The sequence below is a fragment of the Bufo gargarizans genome, chromosome 1 (genome assembly GCF_014858855.1).
Source record: "Bufo gargarizans isolate SCDJY-AF-19 chromosome 1, ASM1485885v1, whole genome shotgun sequence".
Lineage (NCBI taxonomy): Eukaryota > Metazoa > Chordata > Amphibia > Anura > Bufonidae > Bufo > Bufo gargarizans.
Genome location: NC_058080.1, coordinates 714207017 through 714233624, shown reverse-complemented (window position 1 = coordinate 714233624; position 26608 = coordinate 714207017). Strand labels below are relative to the sequence as shown.

At 44.4% G+C, this 26608-nt stretch overlaps 1 protein-coding gene across 2 annotated transcripts in view; it reads left to right on the top strand.

Moving 5' to 3' along the window:
* The first annotated feature begins 6823 nt into the window (after window positions 1-6823).
* Window positions 6824-26608, top strand: part of ST8SIA5 (ST8 alpha-N-acetyl-neuraminide alpha-2,8-sialyltransferase 5) — an 80738-nt gene continuing 60953 nt past the window's right edge. For both annotated transcript variants that reach the window (XM_044292631.1, XM_044292630.1), the window contains exon 1: window positions 6824-7508. In XM_044292631.1, the coding sequence (XP_044148566.1) occupies window positions 7378-7508 (131 nt within the window). In that variant the 5' untranslated portion in view covers window positions 6824-7377. The remainder of the gene's footprint in view (window positions 7509-26608) is intronic.

Here is a 26608-nt window from a genome sequence, read left to right as displayed (position 1 = left end):
GCGCACCAAACAACACCAAGTGCACACCAGACATACAAACACAGTGCAACCACACACGCACACAACTCCAAGGGAACCGCACACATAGCTGTTGTCCGCGGCAACCGCACTTGAGGCAAACAACATCATGCCTCAAGCTGCGGTTGAAACAACTACCCAAACCGCGGGCAATTGTATGCGGCTCCCAAGGAGTCACGACCATAACCGTGGCCGTGACAGTGTCTCAGTTTACTGACGTTATAGCCTTAAGTCTCTTTACTTTATAAGTACCGTCTCGAAAAACCGCCAGAGACGCTACAGTGGCGTCTATAGTTTCCTAGAGATAATATAATGTGGAGTGCCCTCCACCCACATTCTGTGAATTAGCCAGTCTTCTATCACATCGTGGTGGCACTATTTTAGTAAGTCATTTTCTTGAGTAGTCAGCAGATTAGTCAATAGTAGTCAGTATATCTGTAAAGAATAAATGAAGGCAACTGGACGTACTGTAGATTTCTTGAAAACGTTTCACTCGTTCTTCCAACGAGCTTTCTCAATTCTGAGTGACTGTACAAAAATTCTGGGAATAAATATGTCACTGAATCCACATCTGGTAATTATACCCAGCATTGGGTCAAAGGTGTTGATTCCATTATCCTAATTGGAGTCAGTAGGTGATAAAGACTTCCCAGAAAAAGGTTTCAAGACAGCATTGTATGTGGCAGACAATAGATGTCTAACCCCCCCACCTCTATTCAAGCTTGCCTTCTCGATTTTTATGTAGATGGCCTCTTTCACGCCTCGTTTTTACCAATCGGCCTCCTTATCCAACACACGTACTTGACTGTCTTCAAAGGTGTGACCTGTTCCTTTTAGATGTAAGTACATGGCTGAATCTTGACCAGAGGTTATGGCTCTTCTATGCTGAGCCATACGTTGATGTAGTTGTTGTTTTGTTTCGCCGATATACAGTTCTGAACATTCTTCATTGCACTGGACTGCGTACACAATGTTGTCCATCTTGTTTAGGCGTTGGGTCTTTAGGGTGAACCAGTTGTTGCCTCAGTGTGTTGCTGGGCTTAAAGCAAACAGGAATGTGATGTTTATTAAAAATCCTTTTGAGTTTCTCAGACACCCCAGCTACATATGGGATAACCATATTCTTGCGTCTGTCATGCTTCTCGCTCTCACTGGTAGTCTTGGTGCTCTTTCTTCTCCTTCCTTCTGTTTTGAGAAAGGCCCAAACTGGATACCCACAAGTTTTAAGTGCCCCTCTGAGGTGTTTGAGTTCCTTCGCCTTGGGCTCTGTGCTGGTGGGGATTTTCTCTGCCCGGTGGTGTAGAGTCTGGATGACTCCCAGTTTGTGGTCTAGAGGATGGTGGTAATCAAATAGCAGGTACTGGTCTGTGTGTGTTGGTTTTCGATAGACCTTTGTACAGTCACTCAGAATTGAGAAAGCTCGTTGGAAGAACGAGTGAAAAGTTTTCAAGAAATCTACAGTACGTCCAGTTGCCTTGATTTATTCTTTACAGATATATACCATGACCTGGATAAATGAGAACCTTCACAGACAATAGTAGTCAGTAGTCAATATAATCTCCTCACTATGGTACACTAGGGCTGGCGTGAGGGCTGCCTGTCACGTTCGGGTGTGGGGAAACACCACACCAAACATAGGAGGGAAAGGGGTGAGGGAATAAGGCCTGGAAACTACGGGAAGTGGGGCTAGTCCGGAAACAGTGTAATCCACCAATTAGGCGACTGGCGCTAATTGGCAGCGCTTTAAATACAGCTGCAGCATGAGTAATAGATCGCCTACCAGGGGGAACGGTGACTGAGGGGAGGCCTTCGTCATGTAAGTTTAATGTATCTTGGATAGTGTAATCATAGTTTCTTGATTTACTGGTGTGTTTCTGGTGTAAGCACCCACGGTAATTGTATCCTTTGATTTCAGTGTGGGTCTTATCAAGACTCTCTCATAGTGAGACAACAGGGACGATACCCTGCTGGGGTGTATCATACCTTCTAAACTGTGAGTTTGCACTAAACAATAATGGATCTTGCTTATATTAGCGGTGGATAATGTACTGATTTGGGTGTATGATTATTTCTTGCCCAACACGATGCGGAACACATCTCTTGGTGTCAAGGAACTCTGACCCAGGCACCATAACCACATATGATAATGTTTGTCCGTGACTGGCCTGGAATGGTGCTATAATGCATGTATATTGGCCTGAATACAGCCCCCTGTATTAATTATATGTAGAGCGACCATCTAATTGTGTCTATGTGACCTGGCTATATGCCAGTACTTATCCTGTTGCACTAACATTGTATAGACTAACAGTGTTTTACTGAACCTCCTGATGATCCCATAGCATTGTTTAGGGCGAAACGCGTCAAGGTAACCCAGGCATATGACTATAAGGTCAACCCTGACTATCTATATGTTTTGTATATGTCTGTACTTTTTGTTTTTGTTTTTCTTCCATCCAGCTAATTGATGTACTAACGGTACTTCATTATCCTCACCTCACACCTGGGGCACTGTAAAACAATCCCTGCAGTACCCCTCTAGGGACTTTGGAGGGATAGTAGTCTAGGTACGCGGACAGGGGGCCTCTACCATCAGGAGCCTTCCCTGGGCTGAGGTTGTAGGATAGGGGTAGGTATAGGGACAATTATTCCCGTACCCCAGGTTACTATCTAGTGCTGGATGTAATTATCGGTCACATATCCTGTATGTATTTTTTTTTTTTTCGTGTTTTGTATAGTAGATCCAACTGGGATCTTTTTAAGGTATATCATTAAATAAGTGATTTATTTTATTTTTTTTCTATGCTGGAACCTGGAAACTAGGGAAAGGAGATGGACACCTCCTAAAAAAAAACTAGTCAAAGTCCTGACTAACTACCAGTATGAACAGACCCCAGAGGTAGGTGAGTTGATACACCGGAATCTAGTGTCCTAACAGACCCTATAGGAACCTGGACTAATGTCAGGACTGAGACAACCTGTTCCTACAAGAGGAAGGACGAACAGGAGTCTCCCTCAGGCCTTAATACAAAAGAGAGGGAAATACAACACACAGAACTCAAACAAAATACAAAAAGGGAAATGAAAGACTTAACTTCAAAGGAGCAAAGAAAGCACCAGGAACTCCGCCGAGATCCACACACCAGCAATCCACAACTCAAAGCAAAAGCTATAAACCGCACAGCATAGTGGGAAAAGCAACTATAAATAAGGAAGGTTAAATGACCACATTAGCAACACCTGAGGCAAGGTGTGTGGCCATTACCAGAAACAACACAGGCACCTATTGATCCATGAGGAAACCTGTCAGATCAAACCACGTGTTGCCAGTCTCACCGATCTCCTGCCACCTGTCACTGGAACGTCCGTGACACTGCCTCAGTGTATGCTACACTTATCCCAAATATCAGAGCATTATGAGCCAAGACGGCGCCTATGATAACCTGATATCATTCTGCAGGTAAGTGCTAAATAGGAATTACTCCCATAGAGCTATTTGGTTCTTAGTCAAAATAAACTGACTTTGACTAGATTGCAGAGATGCTGCTCATTCTTGGTCTCTGGATCCACATATGGTACAGGGCTGGTTCTAGGTGTGCTAGAAAGAGATTGTCATGTACTATATGAATTTTACATTAATCATGGGATAACCCCTTGAAACTTAATTTTTTTTAGTATTGATGTTTTTTTTATATTTTTTGTGTCCTTATATCATACCTCACAACCATCCCGGATCCGGCGGGACAGTCCTATATTTCGTAGGCTTTTCTGAATTCACAGGATGGCTGAGGTATGTACCACTTTCAACTGTGTCTGCGTCCTTAGGACACAATGACCGTTGAATGCAATGATGACGCAATGGTGATGCAGGATGGCCTGTGCGCTCTTGTTGTCTGACGCCTGCTGCTGGGGGGAGTATGACGTGCTCCATTCACTGGGAGAATGGGGCTAGGTGGGTGTTATTTTTTATTTTATCAATAATACAGGCTTTAGTTAGGGGGCATGCTGCTGTGTATGAGGAACTAAGGGGGCATATCTACTGTATGGGGGAACTAAGGGAGCATTCTACTTTGTGGAGGTACTGAGGGGGCATAACTACTGTGTGGGGGCACCACGAGAGCATTCTACTGTGTGGGGGAACTAAAAGGGCATTCTACTGTGTGGGGCAATCGGGAGGCATATCTACTGTGTAGGGGAACTAAGGGGGCATTCTACTGTGTGCGGGAACTAAAGGGGCATTTTACTGTGTGGGGGCAATCAGGGGGTATATCTACTGTGTGTGGGCACTAATGGGGAATAACTAGTTTGAAGAGGGCACTAAGGTGGCATAATTCCTCTATGGGGGTCACAAAGGGGATTGTACGGGAATGGGTGTATATAGAGAGACATTGGGTGGAGTCGGAGGCGTGCCTTAATGTAAAAATAAATTGCTGATAATGTCCCTCCTTGGCCTGTTGGGAGATATGCAATTTAGATTTGAAAAAACTCTAAGATCCTGCAGTTTTCACTCTGGCCACTAGGCCTAAACTATGTCAAGACTTCCTGTTCTTTGAGAGCAGCCACCATGGGCCGACTGAATGATCTGAAGGGGACTTCCTTGACTTCTATGGGAGAGTTTTGTAGGCATGCTCTGTGACCTGTGCAGAGGTCAGGAACGAGTAGATAAGCTGTGATATCACCTATTGTGAATGTAGGTTCCTGTGTTATCTATACAGAGGTGATATCTGTCATTGTAATTCTGTTATGATAATGAGATGACTACTGTAAAGCTATTTGAACAGAACAGGAACTCTCAATGTATTATTAGTCCTACCATCCAGTGTGAAAACGGCATGATTTTAGTTTAAAAAAAAATATATATTGATAGTGATATAGAAAATTTTAAAAAAATCACTAAAAATTCTAAAAAAATATGTGTTTAACATAAAAATGTGATCATTTTCTGGTAACACATAATGTATTGCATTTTCCTGCAGCCACCACTAGGGGGAGCTCATTAGAGTTAATGGTAACTGTATAAATTCTTATGCACTGAGCTCCCCCTAGTGGTGGCTGCAGGCAGCCAGTTTTTTAATATACTTGTTGAGGAAAGCAGATTTATCTCTGTATTTATGCAAGCTGTCTGGCACAATACAATAAGAAATATGGTGTTCAGAATGAGCGCCGTATTTATGAAGCACTTCTTAGGCTACTTTCACACTCGCGTTTTGGCTTTCCGTTTCTGAGATCCGTCATAGGCTCTCACAAGCGGATCCGCTCAGAATGCATCAGTTTGCCTCCGTTCAGTCACCTTTCCTCTCTGGAGGCGGACACCAAAACGCTGCCTGCAGCGTTTTACTGTCCGCGATGTGGTGCAGAGCAAAACGGATCCGTCTTGGCACACATTGTAAGTCAATTAGGACAGATCCATTGAGGGTAGCAGCAGGATGGTAAGGATCATGCACGCGGCTGCGGATCTGCAAAACACGGATTTCAGCTGTGAGCATGCCGCCTTTTATGTGTATTTGGGGAAATAAAGGGATAGTGATCTTACATCTTTTGTTAAAGGAGGTTGTTCCACAAATATTATTTTACAGTTTTCAAACCAGTCTCTGGATCTGAATACGTTTGTAAGTGCATGTCGTTAAAAAATTATTATAGCCACTGAGTTAGGGCTAATGGACACAGCTGTATCCGTTTTGCGGTACGCAAAACACAGATCCTGTCCGTGTGCATGCTGCCATTTTGTTTTTCACTTCAATAGAAAAGTCCTATTCTTGTCCTCAAAACAGACATGGTCTATCTTTTTTGCAGGGGCGCGGAATGGACGTACTTTTGTGGCTCCATCGAAATGAATGGGTCTGCATCCGATCTGCAAAAAATCGGATGCGGACCAAACATATGGTTCTGTACAGGATGGGGAACAGGTGTGGAGGAGGATGCAGGAAAAGCTCCTTGGTTATTAAGGCTACATGTACAAGGACCGTGCCGTGTTTTTCGGTCCACAAATTGCGGATCTGCAAAACACGTATGCCGGCTGTGTGGGTTCCGCAATTTGCGGAATGGAACGGGGGTAGCCCATTATAGAAACGGACAAGAATAGGGCATGTTCAATTGTTTTGCTGGGCCACGGAAGGGAGCAAGAGATGCGGACAGAACACGAAGGCCCCGTTGAAGTGCGGATGAGGCCTAAGACACCAGAAGATAATGAACAATATTTGGGTGGGGGAGGGGCCCTCTGCAAGGTGCAGGACATAGTGACTGCCAGAAACTTTTGTAAAATGGCCATGCAATTTTGCGTAAACCTGGAATCCATTTCCAAACCGCTGACGTGCATGTCGGCGCGTTTTTCTGCGTTTATGCATGACCGCACTTCTCAGTGTTTATTATTATTACCATCAATATTATGGTTAATAAAAAAAATAATAATAATAGCAATAATAATAATAAAAAAATTATAATAATAAAATAATATTAGCAATAATAATAATAAAATAATAGCAACAATAATAATAATAAAATAATAATAAAATAATAATAGCAATAATAATAATAATAAAAAAATAAATAAAAATAATAATAATTCTGCATCATGATACGTCTCGCTGTCTGTCAATTCCACAATGTCATATACTCGACATCTAACACAATCACAAAGAAAATAAAAAAAATCAACAAAATCCTCCCCAATAAGATAGCAGGATGTATTATTTCCGCTGGCAGCTTGCAGGAGACAGCGCCCTCCACTGCTGTAAGCCTGGAGCTGTTCCTTGGGCAGATGCACTGTATGACCTTGGCTATGTGCAGACACAAGACCCTCCGCAATCAGGGAGAGGGAAGGCGGCTGCAGCTCCGCTCTGTGCACTGATTGTCAGCAGAGTGTGCAGCTCCTTCCAGCTCATCACTGCAGAGGCTGGCACATTTCATGCTGCTGCTGCCAGGGCACAGACATGAGGGAGATCTGATGCTGCTGCTGCCAGGGTCCAGGCATGAGGGGGATCTGCCGGGTGAGCCTCTCACAGTCACTGGGAACATCAGCCTCATCATGGAGAACATAATTACCAGCAGAGGCTTCTGAGAGGGGAGGAGAACCAGACACAGAGAAGAGACCTGCCACTTCTGCACCCTCCAGAGCGCAGATCAAGCGGGGAACACCATGCCTCTACCCCCGTCCTGGGCTTTTGTAAACTTTACCCTGGAAGCTGCACAATGGGGTACCTTGTCCTCTGGATGGTAGAGCTGCGGGGGGCTGGGCAAGGGGCTTGTCATGCTTTCACTGTGAATAACAAGGACATCTTCTTCCCCGCAGTCCTGCAATAAATAAGCAGCTTCAGAGACATCACGGTCCCTGGGGCGGTGGTTTTTGGGGTGGCCCTGGTCATGGGGTATGCAGACCCCTCATCCAGCAGGGACCTGCTGGGGAACAGAACTTTATTTTTTATATTCATCTGCGCCTTTGCCCTGGTGACCTTGCTGCAAGAGATCCTGTACGGCGGGAACTACATCAAGAGGTAAGTGGCCCATCGAGGGGCGTTAACCCTTTCCTACACAGCCCGCGGCGTGACTTTGGGCAAGGTGATCCGTTTAACCTTTTCACCGACTCTTAGCTCTGCTCCGTTCGCAGTGCGGTGCGTTGGCGACTATCTCTGCACCGTTCTGCTGCTTCAGCCCTGGCACAGGAGGGGTTAACTGGAAAGGACCCGTGTTGCCGGCGTCTGTCGCATGTGTAAGTGTATCCGTGTGTGTGTGTCCTGTTATGGTAACACGCTGGGGACAATGTATCCGGCGTGGGGGGAGCGTGACATAAGTGTGAAGAGCTCATAGAATGGAAATGAAGTTTTTAGACTGATGGCACCAAGTTGTGCTGGATGCGGCGAGGGGATGGGGTTCATCCAGATTGATTCCCCCCCCCCCCCCCCGACGGTGTAAGATCACCTTGTAGCGGTTCACTGCCTTCTCTTTACGTGGTCTGAAAAGCTTGCAATCGCATAGGGCTTCCTCCACGCTTTAATTATAGTGCAAACTGTGTGTTCTGTACCCAGGGCTCCTAATGGGTCAGCGCTGTGAGAGTGGGTGGCACTGCCACTTTGTACAGAACAGCGGCGTGCAGGTCGTGTGTGGATCTTTAGGCTTCATTCACACATCATTTGTTTTATTTTTTATTTTTTTTGCTTGCAAAAACCTACAAGTGCTTATTTTTGGGTGGTGTTTTTGTTCTTTGTGTGGTCACACATTTCTGACGTGCATTTTTCTGGCAGTTTTTTTCCTTATAGAGAAATCTGTGGGAAATAAAAAAAAATGTCATGGAGAAAAAACAAACAAAATGCAAGTGAAAGTAAAAAGCCATAAAAACACGTCATAATTTATAACATCTGGCTGTAGAATTTCTTCTTGCAAAAAAAAAAAGCTTACCAAAAAAATGCGCAATTTTTGCCATAAAAAAGGGGATGTTTATCAAGCCGGGTACGCTGCTTTCTGCCTTAGGCTACATCACAAAAAACGTCTGTTAAAGCTCATTCACACAAATGTATGGTCGCCGTGAATCCCGTACTGCAGTGTGGACCTATTGACTTGAATGGGTCTGCGATCCGCAAAATATGGCAAAAGATAGGACGTCTTATCTTTTACGGTGTGTAAGCCCACGGAAGCGCTTCAGGGTCTTTCCACGGGCTTCCTTCCGATCCACAAAAGATAAGACACATCCTACGGTATTTTTCGCTGTATCTTGCAGATCGCGAATGGGTCTGCACCGCAATATGTGGGCCAGTGCCCGTGCATTTGCGGTCTGTAGTACAAGCATGGCATCCATACGGTCGCGTGAATGAGCTTTAACAGACGTTTTTTCACTGTTTGCGGTTCGTATGTTTGTGTGAATGAGCCCTTAAAAACGCAAACTGTCAATTTTTATTCGAATTTTTTTTCACTGATGCCTTTGTGAGAAAGGACGTAAAAAACGGTCCCATTCAAGTGTATGGGGGCTGTCGGTCGGTGAAAACGGACAGGCTAGAACATGTTCTATTTTTTGACATCTTTCAAAAGACTCCCGTGTGAATAACCCCATAGACTACCATTGCTCTTACAACGGAAGTCCATCACACGTCCGTTTTTCACTGTCACTGTTTGATTGTAGCCTTAATAAGAAAAATATTTTTTTTGGGCACAGACAATTCTTGCGCGCTCTCGCCACATTTGAAAAGTCGGTGGGAAAGTGGATGAGGTTAGCTAGGCGAGTAAGTATACACCAGTACACCTACTCAGTCTCAGGAGGGTGGTGAGAAAACTTAAGTAACATCTCTGGGGGGGAAGCATCATTTTTTTAAATGCGCCAAATTTATCTAACAACATACCCTGTTTTGCACAAATTAGCGCAATGCAGGCTCAGAACAGACACGGATGTAATTGATTCCTCCCATGATAAATCTCCCTCTATGTGCGAAATCCCCCTTAGGGCTCATGCACACACAATTGTATTTTCTTGCCAGGTCCATTCCGTTTTTTGTTTTTTTTGCGGAACCATTCACTTCAGTGAAATGACTCGGTGTGTATTCCGTTTCCGTATATCCGCATGGCCAGTCCGCAAAAAAGATAAAACATGTCCTATTGTTTGGGCAGATTTCTGTGCATTTCCGCAGCAAAAACTGCATGTGTTGTGGCTTTCGGTGCAGATTTGATGCAGTTATTCCATAGAGCTCATCCTTGCATTAAAAAGGGTGAAATCCGCACAAAAGAACCGCACAAAGAATTGACGTGCTGTGGATTTCTGCACGGAATTAAAAAAGCAAAGTGTACATGAGATGTCTAATCTCTTACACTTTGCTGGTACTGTATTACCGTCCAGCTCTTCCGTACGAGAATCCACGCAGAAATTTTTTGCGAAATCCGCAACTTGTGCATACATTGCAGATTGTGTGTGCAGTGCTTGCACAAGGATTTTAGTGCAGAAAACCGCAAAAGTGAATGAGATTTGCCAAATGTCATGTACAAATTGCGTATTTGTGTGCATTTTAAAATCCGTAACATGTCAATTGTGCAATTCCGCATCTTAGGCCGTTGCCCGGCCATGGCCGTATTGCGGCCCGCAAGCAGCGGGTGCCGGCCGTGTTCTCCCCGCATCATGGATGCGGACTTATTCACTTGAATGGGTCTGCAATCCAGAGCTGGTGTGCGGAACGGAGGCATGGAACCCCACGGAAGCACTATGGAGTGCTTCCGTGGTGTTTCTGTACGTGCCTCCGCACCTCAAAACAATAGAACATGTTCAAATTTTTTGCAGTGCGGACGGATCACGGACCCATTCAAAGTGAATGGGTCTCGATCCGTCCCGGCCGCCACAAAGATGTTGCAGATTGCAACGCAAATTGCGGTCCCCAATGCACGGAACGGCCACACAAAGGCTGTGTGCATGAGGTTTTTTTTCCCATTGATTTCAATAGTACAGATTTTGGGCTCGTTCACACGAACGTTTTTTGCGTTCGTATATGAAACCATTCATTTCAATGGTTCCTCAAAAAAAACTGAATGTATTCCGTATGCATTCCGTTTCCGTATTTCCATTGTTCCGTTCAAAGATAGAACATGTCCTATTATTGCCCGCAAATCATGTTCCGTGGCTCCATTTAAGTCAATGGGTCCGCAAAAAAAAACGGAACACATACGGAATGTACTCCGTATGTCTTCCGTATCCCTTCCGTTTTTGAGGAACCGTCTATTGAAAATGTTATGCCCAGCCCAATTTTTTCTATGTAATTACTGTATATGCCATACAGAAAAACGGAATGGAAAACGGAACAGAACCGGAAACGCCACTGAAAAAGAAAAAGGAGAAACGGATCTGGGAAAAATGGCCCACAAAACACTGAAAAAGACATACGGTTGTGTGAACGAGCCCTTATGTGCATTTTTCACGTGTTTTTCATGTGGATTTTCAGCCAGGATCCGCGGTTTGTGGACCGCAAAACACTTAGGCCCCTTTCACACGGGGGCGAGTATTCCGCGCGGATGCGATGCGTGAGTTGAACACATTGCACCCGCACTGAATACCGACCCATTAATTTCTATGGGGCTGTTCACATGAACGGTGATTTTCACGCATCACTTGTGCGTTGCGTGAAAATCGCAGCATGCTCTATATTCTGCATTTTTCACGTAACGCAGGCCCCATAGAAGTGAATAGGGTTGCGTGAAAATCGCAAGCATCTGCAAGCAAGTGCGGATGCGGTGCGATTTTTACGCACGGTTGATAGGAGACGATCGGGATGGAGACCCGATCATTATTGATTTCCCTTATAACATGGTATTCTGAATACAGAATGCATAGTAAAATAGCGCTGGAAGGGTTAAAAGATAATCAATAATAATTTAACTCACCTTAGTCCACTTGATCGCGCAGTCGGCATCTCCTTCTGTCTTGATCTTAGCTCTGTGCAGCAACAGGACCTGTGGTGACGTCACTCTGGTCATCACATGATCCATCACCATGGTAAAAGATCATGTGATGGATCATGTGATGACCGGAGTGACGTCACCACAGGTCCTGCTGCTGCACACAGCTAAGATCAAGACAGAAGGAGATGCCGACTGCGCGATCAAGTGGACTAAGGTGAGTTAAATTATTATTATTATTTTTAACCCTTCCAGCGCTATTTTACTATGCATTCTGTATTCAGAATGCTATTATTTTCCCTTATAACCATGTTATAAGGGAAAATAATACAATCTACAGAACACCGATCCCAAGCCCGAACTTCTGTGAAGAAGTTCGGGCTTGGGTACCAAACATGCGCGATTTTTCTCACGCGAGTGCAAAACGCATTACAATGTTTTACACTCGCGCGGAAAAATCGTGCGTGTTCCCGCAACGCACCCACACATTTTCCCGCAACGCCCGTCTGAAAGAGGCCTTAGGCCCCTTTCACACGAGCAAGTTTTCCGCGCGGGTGCAATGCGTGACGTGAATGCATAGCACCCGCACTGAATCCTGACCCATTCATTTCAATGGGTCTGTGTACATGAGCGGTGATTTTGACGCATCAATTCTGCGTTGCGTGAAAATCGCAGCATGTTCTATATTCTGCGTTTTTCACGCAGCCCTGGCTCCATAGAAATGAATGGGGCTGCGTGAAAATCGCATTGCATCCGCAAGCAAGTGCGGATGCAATGCGTTTTTCACTGATGGTTGCCAAGAGATGTTGTTTGTAAACCTTTGTTTTTTTATCACGCGCGTTAAAAACGCATCAGAACGCATTGCACCCGCGCGGAAAAAACTGAATGCAATTGCAGACAAAACTGACTTAACTTGCTTGCAAAATGGTGCGAGTTTCCCTGAACGCATCCTGAACGCATCCGGAGCCAATCCGTCACGCTTGTGTGAAAGAGGCCCTGCTGTCATGTGAATGTAGCGTATGATGAGCTTTCCAGCAGTTAGACAAAGAGTAACAGGACAAGAGCAGTGAGCTCTGAGGAGCAGGTGCAGTGGATGGGAGTGGTAGTGGCCCTGATGAGGTGTGTACTCCCTCAGGCCATTGCTCCCTGGGAACGGTGCAGTAGAAAGGTAGTTTGAAGAATCAGGCCTGAAGTAATAGTACAACAGTCTCTCTTTACTTGGTGTAAAATATAACTTGTTGCACACCCAGTAGTATTAATTACAAAGTGCAGATTATGTCCCCAGATAAGGAGGTACGGCGGTTGGTTAAGTGGCAATTAAGTGGCACTTGCAGTCACTTTTGGATATAGGTGCCCACTGTGTGGTACAGGCCTGGAGTTAGACTGGCCTGGAAGTGGTCTAGGTGATGGGTGTCTGAGCTGAAGTCCCTCACCTGCAGCAGGGTCAGTAAAGCTTTGGTTTTGCTGATCATTCTGCTAACTAACAATACTGACTTTTTTTTCAGAAAACAATGTTCTTGATTTTGGCAATCTCCCTGGAGTAGAAGTCTCACAGGAGAACTAGTTATGGTTTCTTGGGGAAGGAGCTCTGCAAATGATTCCTTCGTCCTCTCAGTCTGGGCTCAAACTCCCGCTCCTGGCAGGAAGCAGGACCAGCCCACTGCTACCAAGAGGGGAGGAACAGTGTGGTTAACCCTGCCCCTGCCTACCATACCTCCTCTGCTGGAGTACACAGCAGAACATAACATGGCATATGCATATAACATGATACATAATATAGCAATTGCCAATCCCCCCCCCCCCCCCCCCCAAGTCTGAGGTACTGCACAAGTGCCTATAGAATATGGCAAGCTATCGTACTGTACAGTAGAATACCTATAGAACGGTACAGTATAGATGACGTTACAGTTACCGTTTTATATGGAATAATAGAGCATAGGTACCACCATCACCTATGGAAAGTGTATAATACTACCACAGCCTGTAGTGTTAATGTATATGGCAGTGATATCATACTATATATGGAGAATTTTTTTTATATGATGAATACAATACAGCGGCACCAACATGTATACCATAGAACAGGCATCCTCAAACTGCGGCCCTCCAGCTGTTGCAAAACTACAACTCCCAGCATGCCCGAACAGCCTACAGGTATCAGCATACAGCAGGGCATGGTAGGAGTTGTAGTTTTACAACAGCTGGAGGGCCGCAGTTTGAGGATGCCTGCCATAGAATCTTGTAGCAAGTGGCAAGATGGCAGCATCGTCACCGATTGAGTAGTTTATACCACTAGAATGACGGTCTGTAAGAACCGGTGCCAGGCCCGGTGTCTGTATAATGGTTTATCTGTCTACACCAGGGATCAGCAACCTCCGGCACTCCATCTGTTCAGGAACTACAACTCCCAGAATGCTTCATTCAATTCTATGGGAGTTAGAAGAGCAGCCGGGCATGTTTGCATGCTGGGAGTTGTAGTTCTACAGCAGCTGGAGTGCTGATCTCTGGTCTACAGCGTGTGTGTATGTATAGTGCGTATCGACGCTGAGCTCTGTGCAGGGCAGCTATAGAAAGTCATATACTAGGAGGATGTGCGTACAATGGTGAAAGGGAATGGCCTATTGTTTAAATCACGTTTTTATGTTTAACATATTTTTAAAATCATTTTTTATGTTATTTTTAATTTTCCATGTCATTATTTATATTTAAACAAAAAAAAATGCAGTTTTCGCACTGGCCGCTAAGCTTAAAAATAGGTGCCACTTATTGGTCTGTACAGATAACTTTACAGCAGTTATCTGCTTATCTGTCATTCTAATCCTGCCTGTAATGGTATCACCTCTGTGTATAGATAAGACAGGATCCACCATTCACAATAGGCGATTGTCAAATCTTATCTATTCATTCCTTGTACAATGACCTCTGCACAGGTCGCAGATCACGCCCAGAAAACTCTCCCATAGAAGTCAATAGGGTCCCCTCCTGCACATTGTGTCTATGGCTCATGGGGCTGCCGTAAAGCAATTCTCTTAATGCTTTCTAAATAGTGTTAAGAAAAGCTCAGGCAAGATGGCCGCCCCCATAATCATGTTCAGGAAACCGAATAAAAAAATCTGCATTCAGAAAATAAAAACAGATTAGAAAAAAAATGTGTTTTTAGTATCTGGTTTTATCTGCCAGATAAAGTTTTTGGTGACACATTTCCTTTAAGCTAAATATAAAAACTGAGGCCCCATCTATTTTTCTGACAGAAAATATGTCTTTGTCGTCCATAGGAACCAATCACAGCGCAGATTTCATGTGTCACGAGCAGAGTATGAAATGAAAGCTGTGCTGTGATTGGTTGCTATGGCTGTGGCAGTTTTTCTTTTACATCATCTCCTCAGTAACTGTTTTGCATCAGAAAAAAGTGGGGCAGGAGCTTCACAAACATGGCGGCAGGTTTATAAAAAATAGTTTAGGTTAGTTGCCCATGACAACCAAACAGAGCTCAGCTTTCATTTTGTATTCTGCGCTTGATAAATAAAAGCTGCCCTGTGACAATTTTTCTTTTAGTCCGTTTTTATCTCTGCTCCTACGTGTCTGACCCCATCTCCATGGGGCAGATTTATCAGCGGTTTTAGGCTCCATTCACACGTCCGCAATTTCATTCCGCATTTTTTGGAACGGAACTGCGGACCCATTCATTCCTATGGGGCAGCACGATGTGCTGTTTGGACACGGAATTGCAGATCTTTTTGCGTTCCACAAGAACAGGCATATTCTATTAGTGTCGGCAATGTGCGGTCCGCAAAATGTGGAACACACATTGCCGCTTTCGGTGTTTTGCGGCTCCGTGGATGCGCAAAACACGTTGCGGAAGTGTGAATGGAGCCTTACTCCATAAAGGTTATGTAAGAAAAGTCGTAAATTATGGTCCATATGCAGCACGCCAGACCTGCAGGGTATAGCGACAGTGAGGTCACGGTATGGGCAATCGAGGGTTACTCACTTTTTGGAGGACCCTGGGCAGGCATGTAGCAGTGAATGAGAGGCAGACACTAGTTCCTTTGGGGCACACTCTGGGTGGAGAGACCTGGCCTGATGTTGGATGAGGTGCCCTGGTTGTTGCAGGTGTTTAGAGTGCCTGAGGCAAGGTCCCTTTAAGGTTCGTGACGCCAGTGCCTGTAACGGTGGCACACCGGTTTTCAGTAGCAATAAATGAGGTACACGGATGGTATGGTGAACCAAACGTTGCTTTACTTATAACAGTCCAACTTTGTACATCAAGATGGTAATACAGTCCTTTACAGTCCCAAATGCACAGCAGGTTTATATCACAGCAGGTTTCAATCTTGCAAGATACTTGGAGGGTAAATAGTTAATGCTTTGCAGTGCAGTGCTGCTCTATCCCCACAGCTATTCTAGCTGGCTGGATCCCAAGGCCCGGATGCCTATTCGCTGGCTTAAATCCTTGGTATGAATTCCTTCCTCCAGTATTGGCACTTGCTTAAGGTTACAAATACCTTTTACTTCCTAGCTGTATCTCTCTCTCTGCTTCCGCTGACAGGTGACTGCAGGTTTCTCCCAGGAGGTGCTGTCCTACTACTGGGGTATCTCAACTGAGCTATCCTTAGTCTCAGGAGCTTCAGGCTGACGAGGTAACTCCTCTAGTCCCCTGGAATACACTCGGTCTCCAGGCAGGCTGTACTCCTTCTCTAGCCTCCTGGTGGCAACTAGAAACCAGGACTATCCAGCTGCATGTCAGGAGGAGGCCCTCAGCATATCCTGGGCTGGTGCCTTCTCACTTCTGCCTCCACAGACTCCTGACTATGACCTCCCCCCTCCCTGTCTGGGCCTGGACATTTATACTAAGGGATCCCTATCTCCCTCTAGTGTCTGGGAGGCTAAACTACACCCAACTAGGCCTGCAAAGCATATGACAGGGGGAACATAGCATGTAAAAACACACAGTAAATTACATTAAATGCATAGATCAATACAATATCACTGTCCCTTGTGAGTAGAAGTAACACGCTACCCAATTGACCCTTGTGTAGTGCCCACTCCTACCTAGTGGGACACTACACATACGTGCTGTAACTTTTGCGCCTTTTTACATTTCTCGTCATTTTTCATGAATTATGGTTACGCGAAATCTCAGTTTCCGGTGTGTGGACAGCCAGAAGATGCACCAAATATATTAAGAAGTCTGTGGCTTTCAATAAATTTGACACATCTTGCCTCTGTGGACTTTTTGACTGGCCTATGAAAAGCCATTAATAATTCTGCCACCCTATTTTTTATTGTTTTTACACCAGAAAATTGGCCTTAATAATGGAGTTTTTTAGTTTTTATTTGTATGCAAATTAGGTGTTCGGTGCCCTGAGGGGCGGAGCCGAGTCTCTTAGCTCCAGTTTCCGCTCCTCTTCCCCTTGATTGACAGGTGCCTGTCCTTGTAATCCCACACCTGCGCCGTTGCGTACACTGTCGACCCATGTACAGTCACAGCACAGGAGCGGGAATACAAGGCCAGTTAAATGCCTGGCCCATTCAATCAAGAAAGAGGGGGGACTGGAAGCTGAAACACAGCATTGGGGCTAAGGTGCACCAGTGTCTTGGGCCCACACCTTGGTGCTCCGAACACCTAATGTGCATAATTATAAAAATGTTTAACTGCACATGAATGGTGCAACCGATTTAAATAAGAAATATATACTTTTATTCAGCAGACACAAACCTACCAGGCATTGTGCTTGGTTTAATGGGGTTGATCCCGCTGACAGGTCCCCTTTAAGATCTAAGCACTTGGTTGTCTAGTTTAGAAAAACCATTTTCATACACCCTGTTAGGGAATTCAGAGTTAATGAAGGGGGTCCACTCTCCAGATCCTGAACTCTTGGCCATAGTTGAGAACATTTAGCAATTTCACACGTGGCAGAAATTTCAGACACCACCTAAATAACCTTCTGATGAATGGAATCTGCTGCTTGTGAAGAACGCCTTATAAGAAGACTCTTTCTTGGTATGGAGGACATGTTCTGTCCTGCGTTACACAGACAATCCTTTGATTTAGCTAGGTTTTGTGTAATGCTTCATTCCCTCAGTGGCGGCGCTGCAGAGAAAATGAACACTAACGCTGGGTTCACACCTGAGCGTTTTACAGCGCGTTCCTACGCGCTGTAAAACGCTCAACACAGAGAAACCAATGATTCCCTATGGGAATGGTTCACACCTGGGCGTTTTACAGCGCGTACGATCGCGCTGTAAAACGCCCGACGCTCAAACAAGTACAGGAGCTTTTTTTGGCGCGTTTGACGCGCGTTTGGGCCATAGACTCTTTGGACAACACTGCTGTCAATCACCCAAACGCGAGTCAAACGCGCGTTCACTATTTAAAAAAACGCGCATAAAAACGCGCGACAAAAACGCGCATAGAAACGCGCGTTTGAGAAACGCCTAGGTGTGAACCCAGGGTCACAGAATTATGAATGCAGCTCTGAATGTTATGAATGCAGCTTCCTGGATGTTTTTGGAGTGTGGAAGGCAGAGAAATCATATGAAACCTACACAAACTCATGAAAAGTGTACAAACTCCATGCAGATGTTGCCCTTGGTCAGATTTGAACTCAGGAACCCAGCCATGCACGACACCAGTGCTAACCACTGAGCCTCAAAGGATAGATGGTTACTACCTTATTACCAGCATCATAAAGTCGGGAAGACTCATATGTCTTCCCAGACGTGGTCCACTATGGACTAGAAATCTAGGAAATGAGTGGCCCCTGGAATTATCGATTACACTGCTGGATTATTCAGAGGTTTCCCATTTCTTCGGCTGGGATGAGAGCTGTAAAAGCCTCACTGGAGCCCACCTCTTCCTATAGAGAGTGTCTGGTTCCTCGGCGTCCACGTATAACCTTCACGTCACATTGTCAGGACATGGCGGCAGTCAGCAGGGAGACCGTGGTTATAGATAATTGACTGACTAATGCGCTGCAGTTCCTGACCTATCGAATTCATTGCCGCTCCCATGTCTACATACAGTATACCCAGGAAGGCGTCTCCTCTACCTAAACCCCTGCCTGATGATAGGCCTATCTCACAGCCATAACTGTAGTCTGCATCCAGGTGCCCACCTGTTGCTGAATATATGGACTGCGCACATCAGCAGAGACCAATGCAGGAATCGCTCCTGGGATCTAAGGTGAAATCCCTACCAAGGCCCCCACCGACTATGTGCCATTTATAATACTGGTGTCTTCTTATGTGGCAGATGGGCCTCCGGGCACCCTCAGCAATAAGGCCTTGGAGTGACGACTACCCCTGCAACCCCCTATAACGACACTCTTGTTAGAAAGCAAAAGATGAAAATTGTAGTAGGCTATTCATTCAGTTGGAGTAGTATACAAGCAATGTGTGAGTACCCTAGGGGTCAGTATACTGCTGGCACTGTGATATGGATTCACTGCTGGCTCACTATACGGGCACACTCTGATGGGGCTGCTATGTAGTCACTTTTGTATGTGGTTACTTCTGCGTGCCTGCCTGACGACTGTGAAAATGGACTTACTGGTGGCTATTAAAGTGTGTTTTCTGCTGGAGATACTATAATATATGGACACAACTGCTGACACTACTATATGGACACCCCAACTGATACTACTATATGGAGACTACTACTGATACTACTATATGGAGACTACTACTGATACTACTGTATGAACACTACTACTGATACTACTACATGGAGACCATTACTGATACTACTATATGGACAACCACTACTGATACTACTATATGGACACCACTACTGATACTACTATATGGACAACCACTACTGACACTACTATATGGACACCACTGATGATACTACTATATGAACACCCCTAATGACACTACTACTATATGGAGACTACTACTGATACTACTGTATGAACACTACTACTGATACTACTACATGGAGACCATTACTGATACTACTATATGGACACCACTACTGATACTACTATATGGACAACCACTACTGATACTACTACATGGAGACCATTACTGATACTACTATATGGAGACTACTACTGATACTACTGTATGAACACTACTACTGATACTACTACATGGAGACTACTACTGATACTACTGTATGAACGCTACTACTGATACTACTACATGGAGACCATTACTGATACTACTACAGGGAGTGCAGAATTATTAGGCAAGTTGTATTTTTGAGGATTAATTTTATTATTGAACAACAACCATGTTCTCAATGAACCCAAAAAACTCATTAATATCAAAGCTGAATATTTTTGGAAGTAGTTTTTAGTTTGTTTTTAGTTTTAGCTATTTTAGGGGAATATCTGTGTGTGCAGGTGACTATTACTGTGCATAATTATTAGGCAACTTAACAAAAAACAAATATATACCCATTTCAATTATTTATTTTTACCAGTGAAACCAATATAACATCTCAACATTCACAAATATACATTTCTGACATTCAAAAACAAAACAAAAACAAATCAGTGACCAATATAGCCACCTTTCTTTGCAAGGACACTCAAAAGCCTGCCATCCATGGATTCTGTCAGTGTTTTGATCTGTTCACCATCAACATTGCATGCAGCAGCAACCACAGCCTCCCAGACACTGTTCAGAGAGGTGGACTGTTTTCCCTCCTTGTAAATCTCACATTTGATGATGGACCACAGGTTCTCAATGGGGTTCAGATCAGGTGAACAAGGAGGCCATGTCATTAGATTTTCTTCTTTTATACCCTTTCTTGCCAGCCACGTTGTGGAGTACTTGGACGCGTGTGATGGAGCATTGTCCTGCATAAAAATCATGTTTTTCTTGAAGGATGCAGACTTCTTCCTGTACCACTGCTTGAAGAAGGTGTCTTCCAGAAACTGGCAGTAGGACTGGAAGTTGAGCTTGACTCCATCCTCAACCCGAAAAGGCCCCACAAGCTCATCTTTGATGATACCAGCCCAAACCAGTACTCCACCTCCACCTTGCTGGCGTCTGAGTCGGACTGGAGCTCTCTGCCCTTTACCAATCCAGCCACGGGGCCCATCCATCTGGCCCATCAAGACTCACTCTCATTTCATCAGTCCATAAAACCTTAGAAAAATCAGTCTTGAGATATTTCTTGGCCCAGTCTTGACGTTTCAGCTTGTGTGTCTTGTTCAGTGGTGGTCGTCTTTCAGCCTTTCTTACCTTGGCCATGTCTCTGAGTATTGCACACCTTGTGCTTTTGGGCACTCCAGTGATGTTGAAGCTCTGAAATATGGCCAAACTGGTGGCAAGTGGCATCTTGGCAGCTGCACGCTTGACTTTTCTCAGTTCATGGGCAGTTATTTTGCGCCTTGGTTTTTCCACACGCTTCTTGCGACCCTGTTGACTATTTTGAATGAAACGCTTGATTGTTCGATGATCACGCTTCAGAAGCTTTGCAATTTTAAGAGTGCTGCATCCCTCTGCAAGATATCTCACTATTTTTGACTTTTCTGAGCCTGTCAAGTCCTTCTTTTGACCCATTTTGCCAAAGGAAAGGAAGTTGCCTAATAATTATGCACACCTGATATAGGGTGTTGATGTCATTAGACCACACCCCTTCTCATTACAGAGATGCACATCACCTAATATGCTTAATTGGTAGTAGGCTTTCGAGCCTATACAGCTTGGAGTAAGACAACATGCATAAAGAGGATGATGTGGTCAAAATACTCATTTGCCTAATAATTCTGCACTCCCTGTATATGGACACCACTACTGATACTACTATATGGACAACCACTACTGATACTACTATATGGACACCACTACTGATACTACTATATGGACACCACTACTGATACTACTATATGGACAACCACTACTGACACTACTATATGGACACCACTGATGATACTACTATATGAACACCCCTAATGACACTACTACTATATGGACACCACTACTGATACTACTATATGGACAACCGCTACTGACACTACTATATGGACACCACTAATGATACTACTGTATGAACACCCCTAATGACATTACTATATGGACACCACTACTGATACTACTACATGGACACCATTACTGATGCTACTATGTGAACACCACTTCTGATACAATTATATGGAAAACCACTACTGACACTACTATATGGACACCATGGCTGATACTACTATATGGACTCCACTACTGACACTACTATATGGTTGCCCCTAATGACACTACTACATGGACACCACTACTGATACTACTATATGGACAACACTACTAATATTATTATATAAACACCACTACCGACACTACTATTTAGACACCACTACCGACACTACTATATGGACACCACTACTGATACTACTATATGGGTACTACTACTAATACTACTATATGGACACCACTACCGACACTACTATATGGACACCACTACCGACACTACTATATAGACACTACTACTGATAGTACTGTATGGACACCACTACCGACACTACTATATAGACACTACTACTGATAGTACTGTATGGACATCACTACCGACACTACTACATAGACACCACTACTGATACTACTACATTGGGCAGACTGGATGGGACAAATGGTTCTTATTTGCTGACACATTCTATGTTTCTATGTTTACATGGACACCACTACTAATACTACTATATGGGTGCCACTACCGACACTACTATATGGACACCACTACCGACACTACTATATGGACACCACTACCGACACTACTATATGGACACCACTACCGACACTACTATATGGACACCACTACCGACACTACTATATGGACACCACTACCGACACTACTATATAGATACTGCTACTAATACTACTGTATGGACACCAGTACTGAAACTACTATATGGACATCACTACCGACACTACTATACGGATAACAGTACTGATACTACTATATGGACATCACTACCGACACTACTATATGGACACCACTACCGACACTACTATATAGACATTACTGATAGTACTGTATGGACATCACTACCGACACTACTATATGGACATCACTGACGACACTACTGTATGAACACCATTACTGTTACTACTGTATGGACACCACTACTGACACTACTATAAGAACACCACTACTGAGACTACAATATGGACACCACTAACAACACTAATATATGGACACTAGTACTGATACTAATATATGGGCGCTCCCTGCTAGGTCTGCCATATAGGTACTCTACTGATAATTCTATATAGGCATTTCTGCAGCCTCTAGGACTACTGCTTTAGCGTCACCCCTAGCACTGGGCCTGCTACACGGCTGATAATGCAATTCCTTTATATAATGTATCACCAAACCCCAAATTGGATATTTACCCAATGTCATGATTTTATTACAATGGAAACTATTTAAAAGAGCAAATGATTGCAAAGATTAAAATATATCTTTTGATCTATACTGTATTCCTCTTCTCCAGTCACATCCAAAGCCTGGTGACTGCCACTGTGCAAACTGTGAACTTGCTGCACTGCATTCTGGGAAATGTACCTATGTTTGCCCGGTAATAGGCCAGACATTGAACAAGCAGGTGCCTGCGGAAAGATTTGGAATATATGCTTTCTGGGGCACTGCTTTGGTTGTGATTGGAGTAGAAGGCATCTTGTAAGTGATGTAAATGTGTTCAGCAGATTTTGTAATTATCCGTGAAACCACTGACTGCTGATCTACAACCACAACGCTGCCGGCCCCCTGTGCGACACCTGGATTGGCCCTGGTAATAATTTCAGGTTGTCACCAGCTATTTCCCCTGAGTGTTAACACTCTATATTCAGCACACTGGTGAGGACGGAGTTTTCTCATATCCTCTCAGGACCGCTTTAGGCTCGTTTAGCAGAATAAGACAAGTCATTTTTCAGATTTTTACAATTTTTTATTTTTTTTTATCCTTAGCGGGTTTATAATCTCTTTTGTCAACTGCATTGATCTCACGCGGACTCATTCATTTTTCTGGGTTCGAAAAAAATGCAGCACACGGATGTCATGCACCTAGAATCTGTCTAGAAAGTGTTGGAATTTGGAGCAATCCAATTTTTTTTTAACTTGCTTTAAAGGAGGGTGGGGCTTAGCAAGAAGGTAGTTGGCTTAAAGGGCTTCTGTCAGCCCCCTAAACCGTTTTTTTTCTTTTGTTTACTAATAATCCCTATACTGCGAGCTCCCTATACATAAGCTAAATAATCATTTTGGTTTTCAGTAGAATTCGATAAAAAGGTATTTTTAAAATATGTAAATTACCTTGCTACCAGCAAGTAGGGCGGCTACTTGCTGGTAGCAGCCGCATCCTCCGATCCTAATGACGCCCCCTCCACATTGTGATTGACAGGGCCAGGGAACGGAATCGTTCTCTGCTGGCCCTGTTTGAATTCCAAATCTCGCGCCTGCACCGTACCTGTCTTCAATCGGTGCAGGCGCACTGAGAGGCGGCCGCTCGCTCGGCCGCTCCATCCTCAATGCGCCTGCGCCAATGACGTCACATCTACACCCGGCGCAGGCGCATTGAGGAAGGAGCGGCCGAGCGAGCGGCCGCCTCTCAGTGCGCCTGCGCCGATTGAAGACAGGTACGGCGCAGGCGCGAGATTTGGAATTCAAACAGGGCCAGCAGAGAACGATTCCGTTCCCTGGCCCTGTCAATCACAATGTGGAGGGGGCGTCATTAGGATCGGAGGATGCGGCTGCTACCAGCAAGTAGCCGCCCTACTTGCTGGTAGCAAGGTAATTTACATATTTTAAAAATACCTTTTTATCAAATTCTACTGAACCAAAATGATTATTTAGCTTATGTATGCAGAGATCGCAGTATAGGGATTATTAGTAAACAAAAAAAACAAAAAAACGGTTTAGTGGGCTGACAGAAGCCCTTTAATGTGTGCTGCTTTGCGCCAAAATTGATTGAGTTAACTTGTTTTGCACATTTTTTATGTTTCTTTTACATGTATTGCTCTTATTTTCGGCTCTGGGTTATGGTCACATGACCATGTCCATGCAGCTCCTTCTTATTTCCTGTGATGCTATGTCCATGGGCGGGGCAGTGTTATGGTAGTGTCTATGTAACTAGCTGGTGGGAGGAGCTATAAACTAGCGGGATGTTGTTAGGGGCGGGGCTGGAGGTGTGGCAGAGGCAGGAGAAGTGCATCATGGGTTTTGTTGGATACAGCAACAGGAAGCGCTACATACAGGATGGAAACAAGGCATAGGGATTGGTTTACATGGTGAAAACGGGTCAGGAGAGTCCAAACTGAAAAAGAAAATGCATGGGGAAGATGTACATGAGGTAAGCAAGTACATGAGCATATCTGTTAAAAAACATTGTACAGTATTTTTCGCCCTATAAGACGCACCGACCCATAAGACGCACCTAGGTTTTTGGGGCGGAAAATAAGAAAAAAATTTTTTTATGTTTTGTGTGGCAGTAGTTACAAAAATGTGGCACAAAGCCACACTTTTTAGCTGTAGCTATGTCTTAGACACCTAGATCTCCATGCCATGACCACTGAGGACTACACTTTTTTCTATGGGGTCTCTCCCCCTGTAGGTAAACACCACATACATTTATTGTTCTGTACAATAATGACATTTCCCTGTTGCTCTCTGTCATAGGGAAGGGAAACATGAGCTCTGGATTTTGTGATCCGCGAACTGTCAGGATGTTGAGGTTTCGAATATTCAGCATTTTTACCAAGTAAATTATTACTTTGCTCTCGAGGGCATGTGAATTATAGACGGGATCTGAACACGTCATTAGCCTCTATCTAGACGCGGTCGTGTTTGGGAAGTTTCAGGCACGGGGCCCAAAATCTGGAAACAATTTAAAAAATCATAGAATGTGTCAGTCACTTGTCTGACTCTTTCAAGACTCTTCACACGAACCTTCGCTTCTCCACATTGGGCTTCTGGAAGAGACATTTGCTTCCTTTGGTAGAGCTTTCAGAATCTGACTTTGTTAACTTTTTGATGAAATGATCTGTTCAGCTCTTGGCTGAAGCAGATGTCACTTGTAATTACGTCATGATGAGACCCTCAGCAGCCCCCATGTAGGAGGACTAAAATATTTAGACACATTTTTAGGTTTTTCTAGTCATTGCTTTTGATAACCCACTGGGGCACGTCAAAGAGGAGAAGACCCCCTACAGGACCTCCATGTAGCACAATGATGGTCATCCTAGTATATTACGGGGCTCCAGGTGCAGCATTTAACTCAATTAGGGTGGTTTCACACTTTTTTATTTTATTCTTTAGAAAAACGCCATGTAACGTTGCTTGTTGATAGGTAATTCTACGCATTTTTTTTGTTACAAAGAGTGGTTTACTACATTTATGTTCTTATGCATTTTTAAGTGTGTAACTCCTCTCATGTCATTTCCTCTGTAGCTCTGATTAAAAAAAGTCATAAAAATGCAATAAGCTTTTTCTTTTATGCAGGGGCAAAAAGCAATGGAAAAAAGTCACAAATCACATTTCTAAAATGCCATTGCTACAACATGTGGCAATTGAAAAAACAACAATAAAGAACACAGCAGTTGAAAAAAGGCAACTATAATAAAAAATAAAAAAAGTCATAATCCCCATAGACTTTATGCTAACATCTGGCCAAAGCTGGCAAAAAGGCCCCCTTCACAGCTGGCAAAAAGGCCCCCGTGCAGCCACTAAGGCCCCCTTCACACGAACGTGTGCACCCCGTGGTCGTGCTGCGGGCCGCAATGCACGAACACAGTCCGTGGGGCAGCCGAAGCGGATCCGGCCATTCAGCAAAAAGATAGGACATGTTCTATCTTTTTGCGGAACAGAAGTACAGGACGAAACCCCACGGGAGCACTCCGTAGTGCTTCCGTAGGGTTCCGTTCCGTGCTTCCGTTCCGTACCATTCCGCATTTCCGGATTTGCGGACCCATTCAAGTGAATGGGTCCGCATCCGTGATGCGGAATGCCCACTGAACGGCACCCGTGTATTGCGGATTCGCAAATGCGGTCCGCAACACGGCAACGGGAAGCACACGTTCGGGTGCAGGGGGGCTAAGTATGAGGATGTCCTGGCAAGACATTACCATGGATGATCAGAGTCCATATTTTATGATTCAACTAGGGTTTCTACACTTTTTCTGACTTGCTTGACAAGGGGGTGAGGCTTAGTGAGGAGGGTTGGAGCTTTGGTGTCTAAGATGCACCATTTTGCACCAAAAGTCACAATTTTAGTGTAACATTCTCATAATAAGT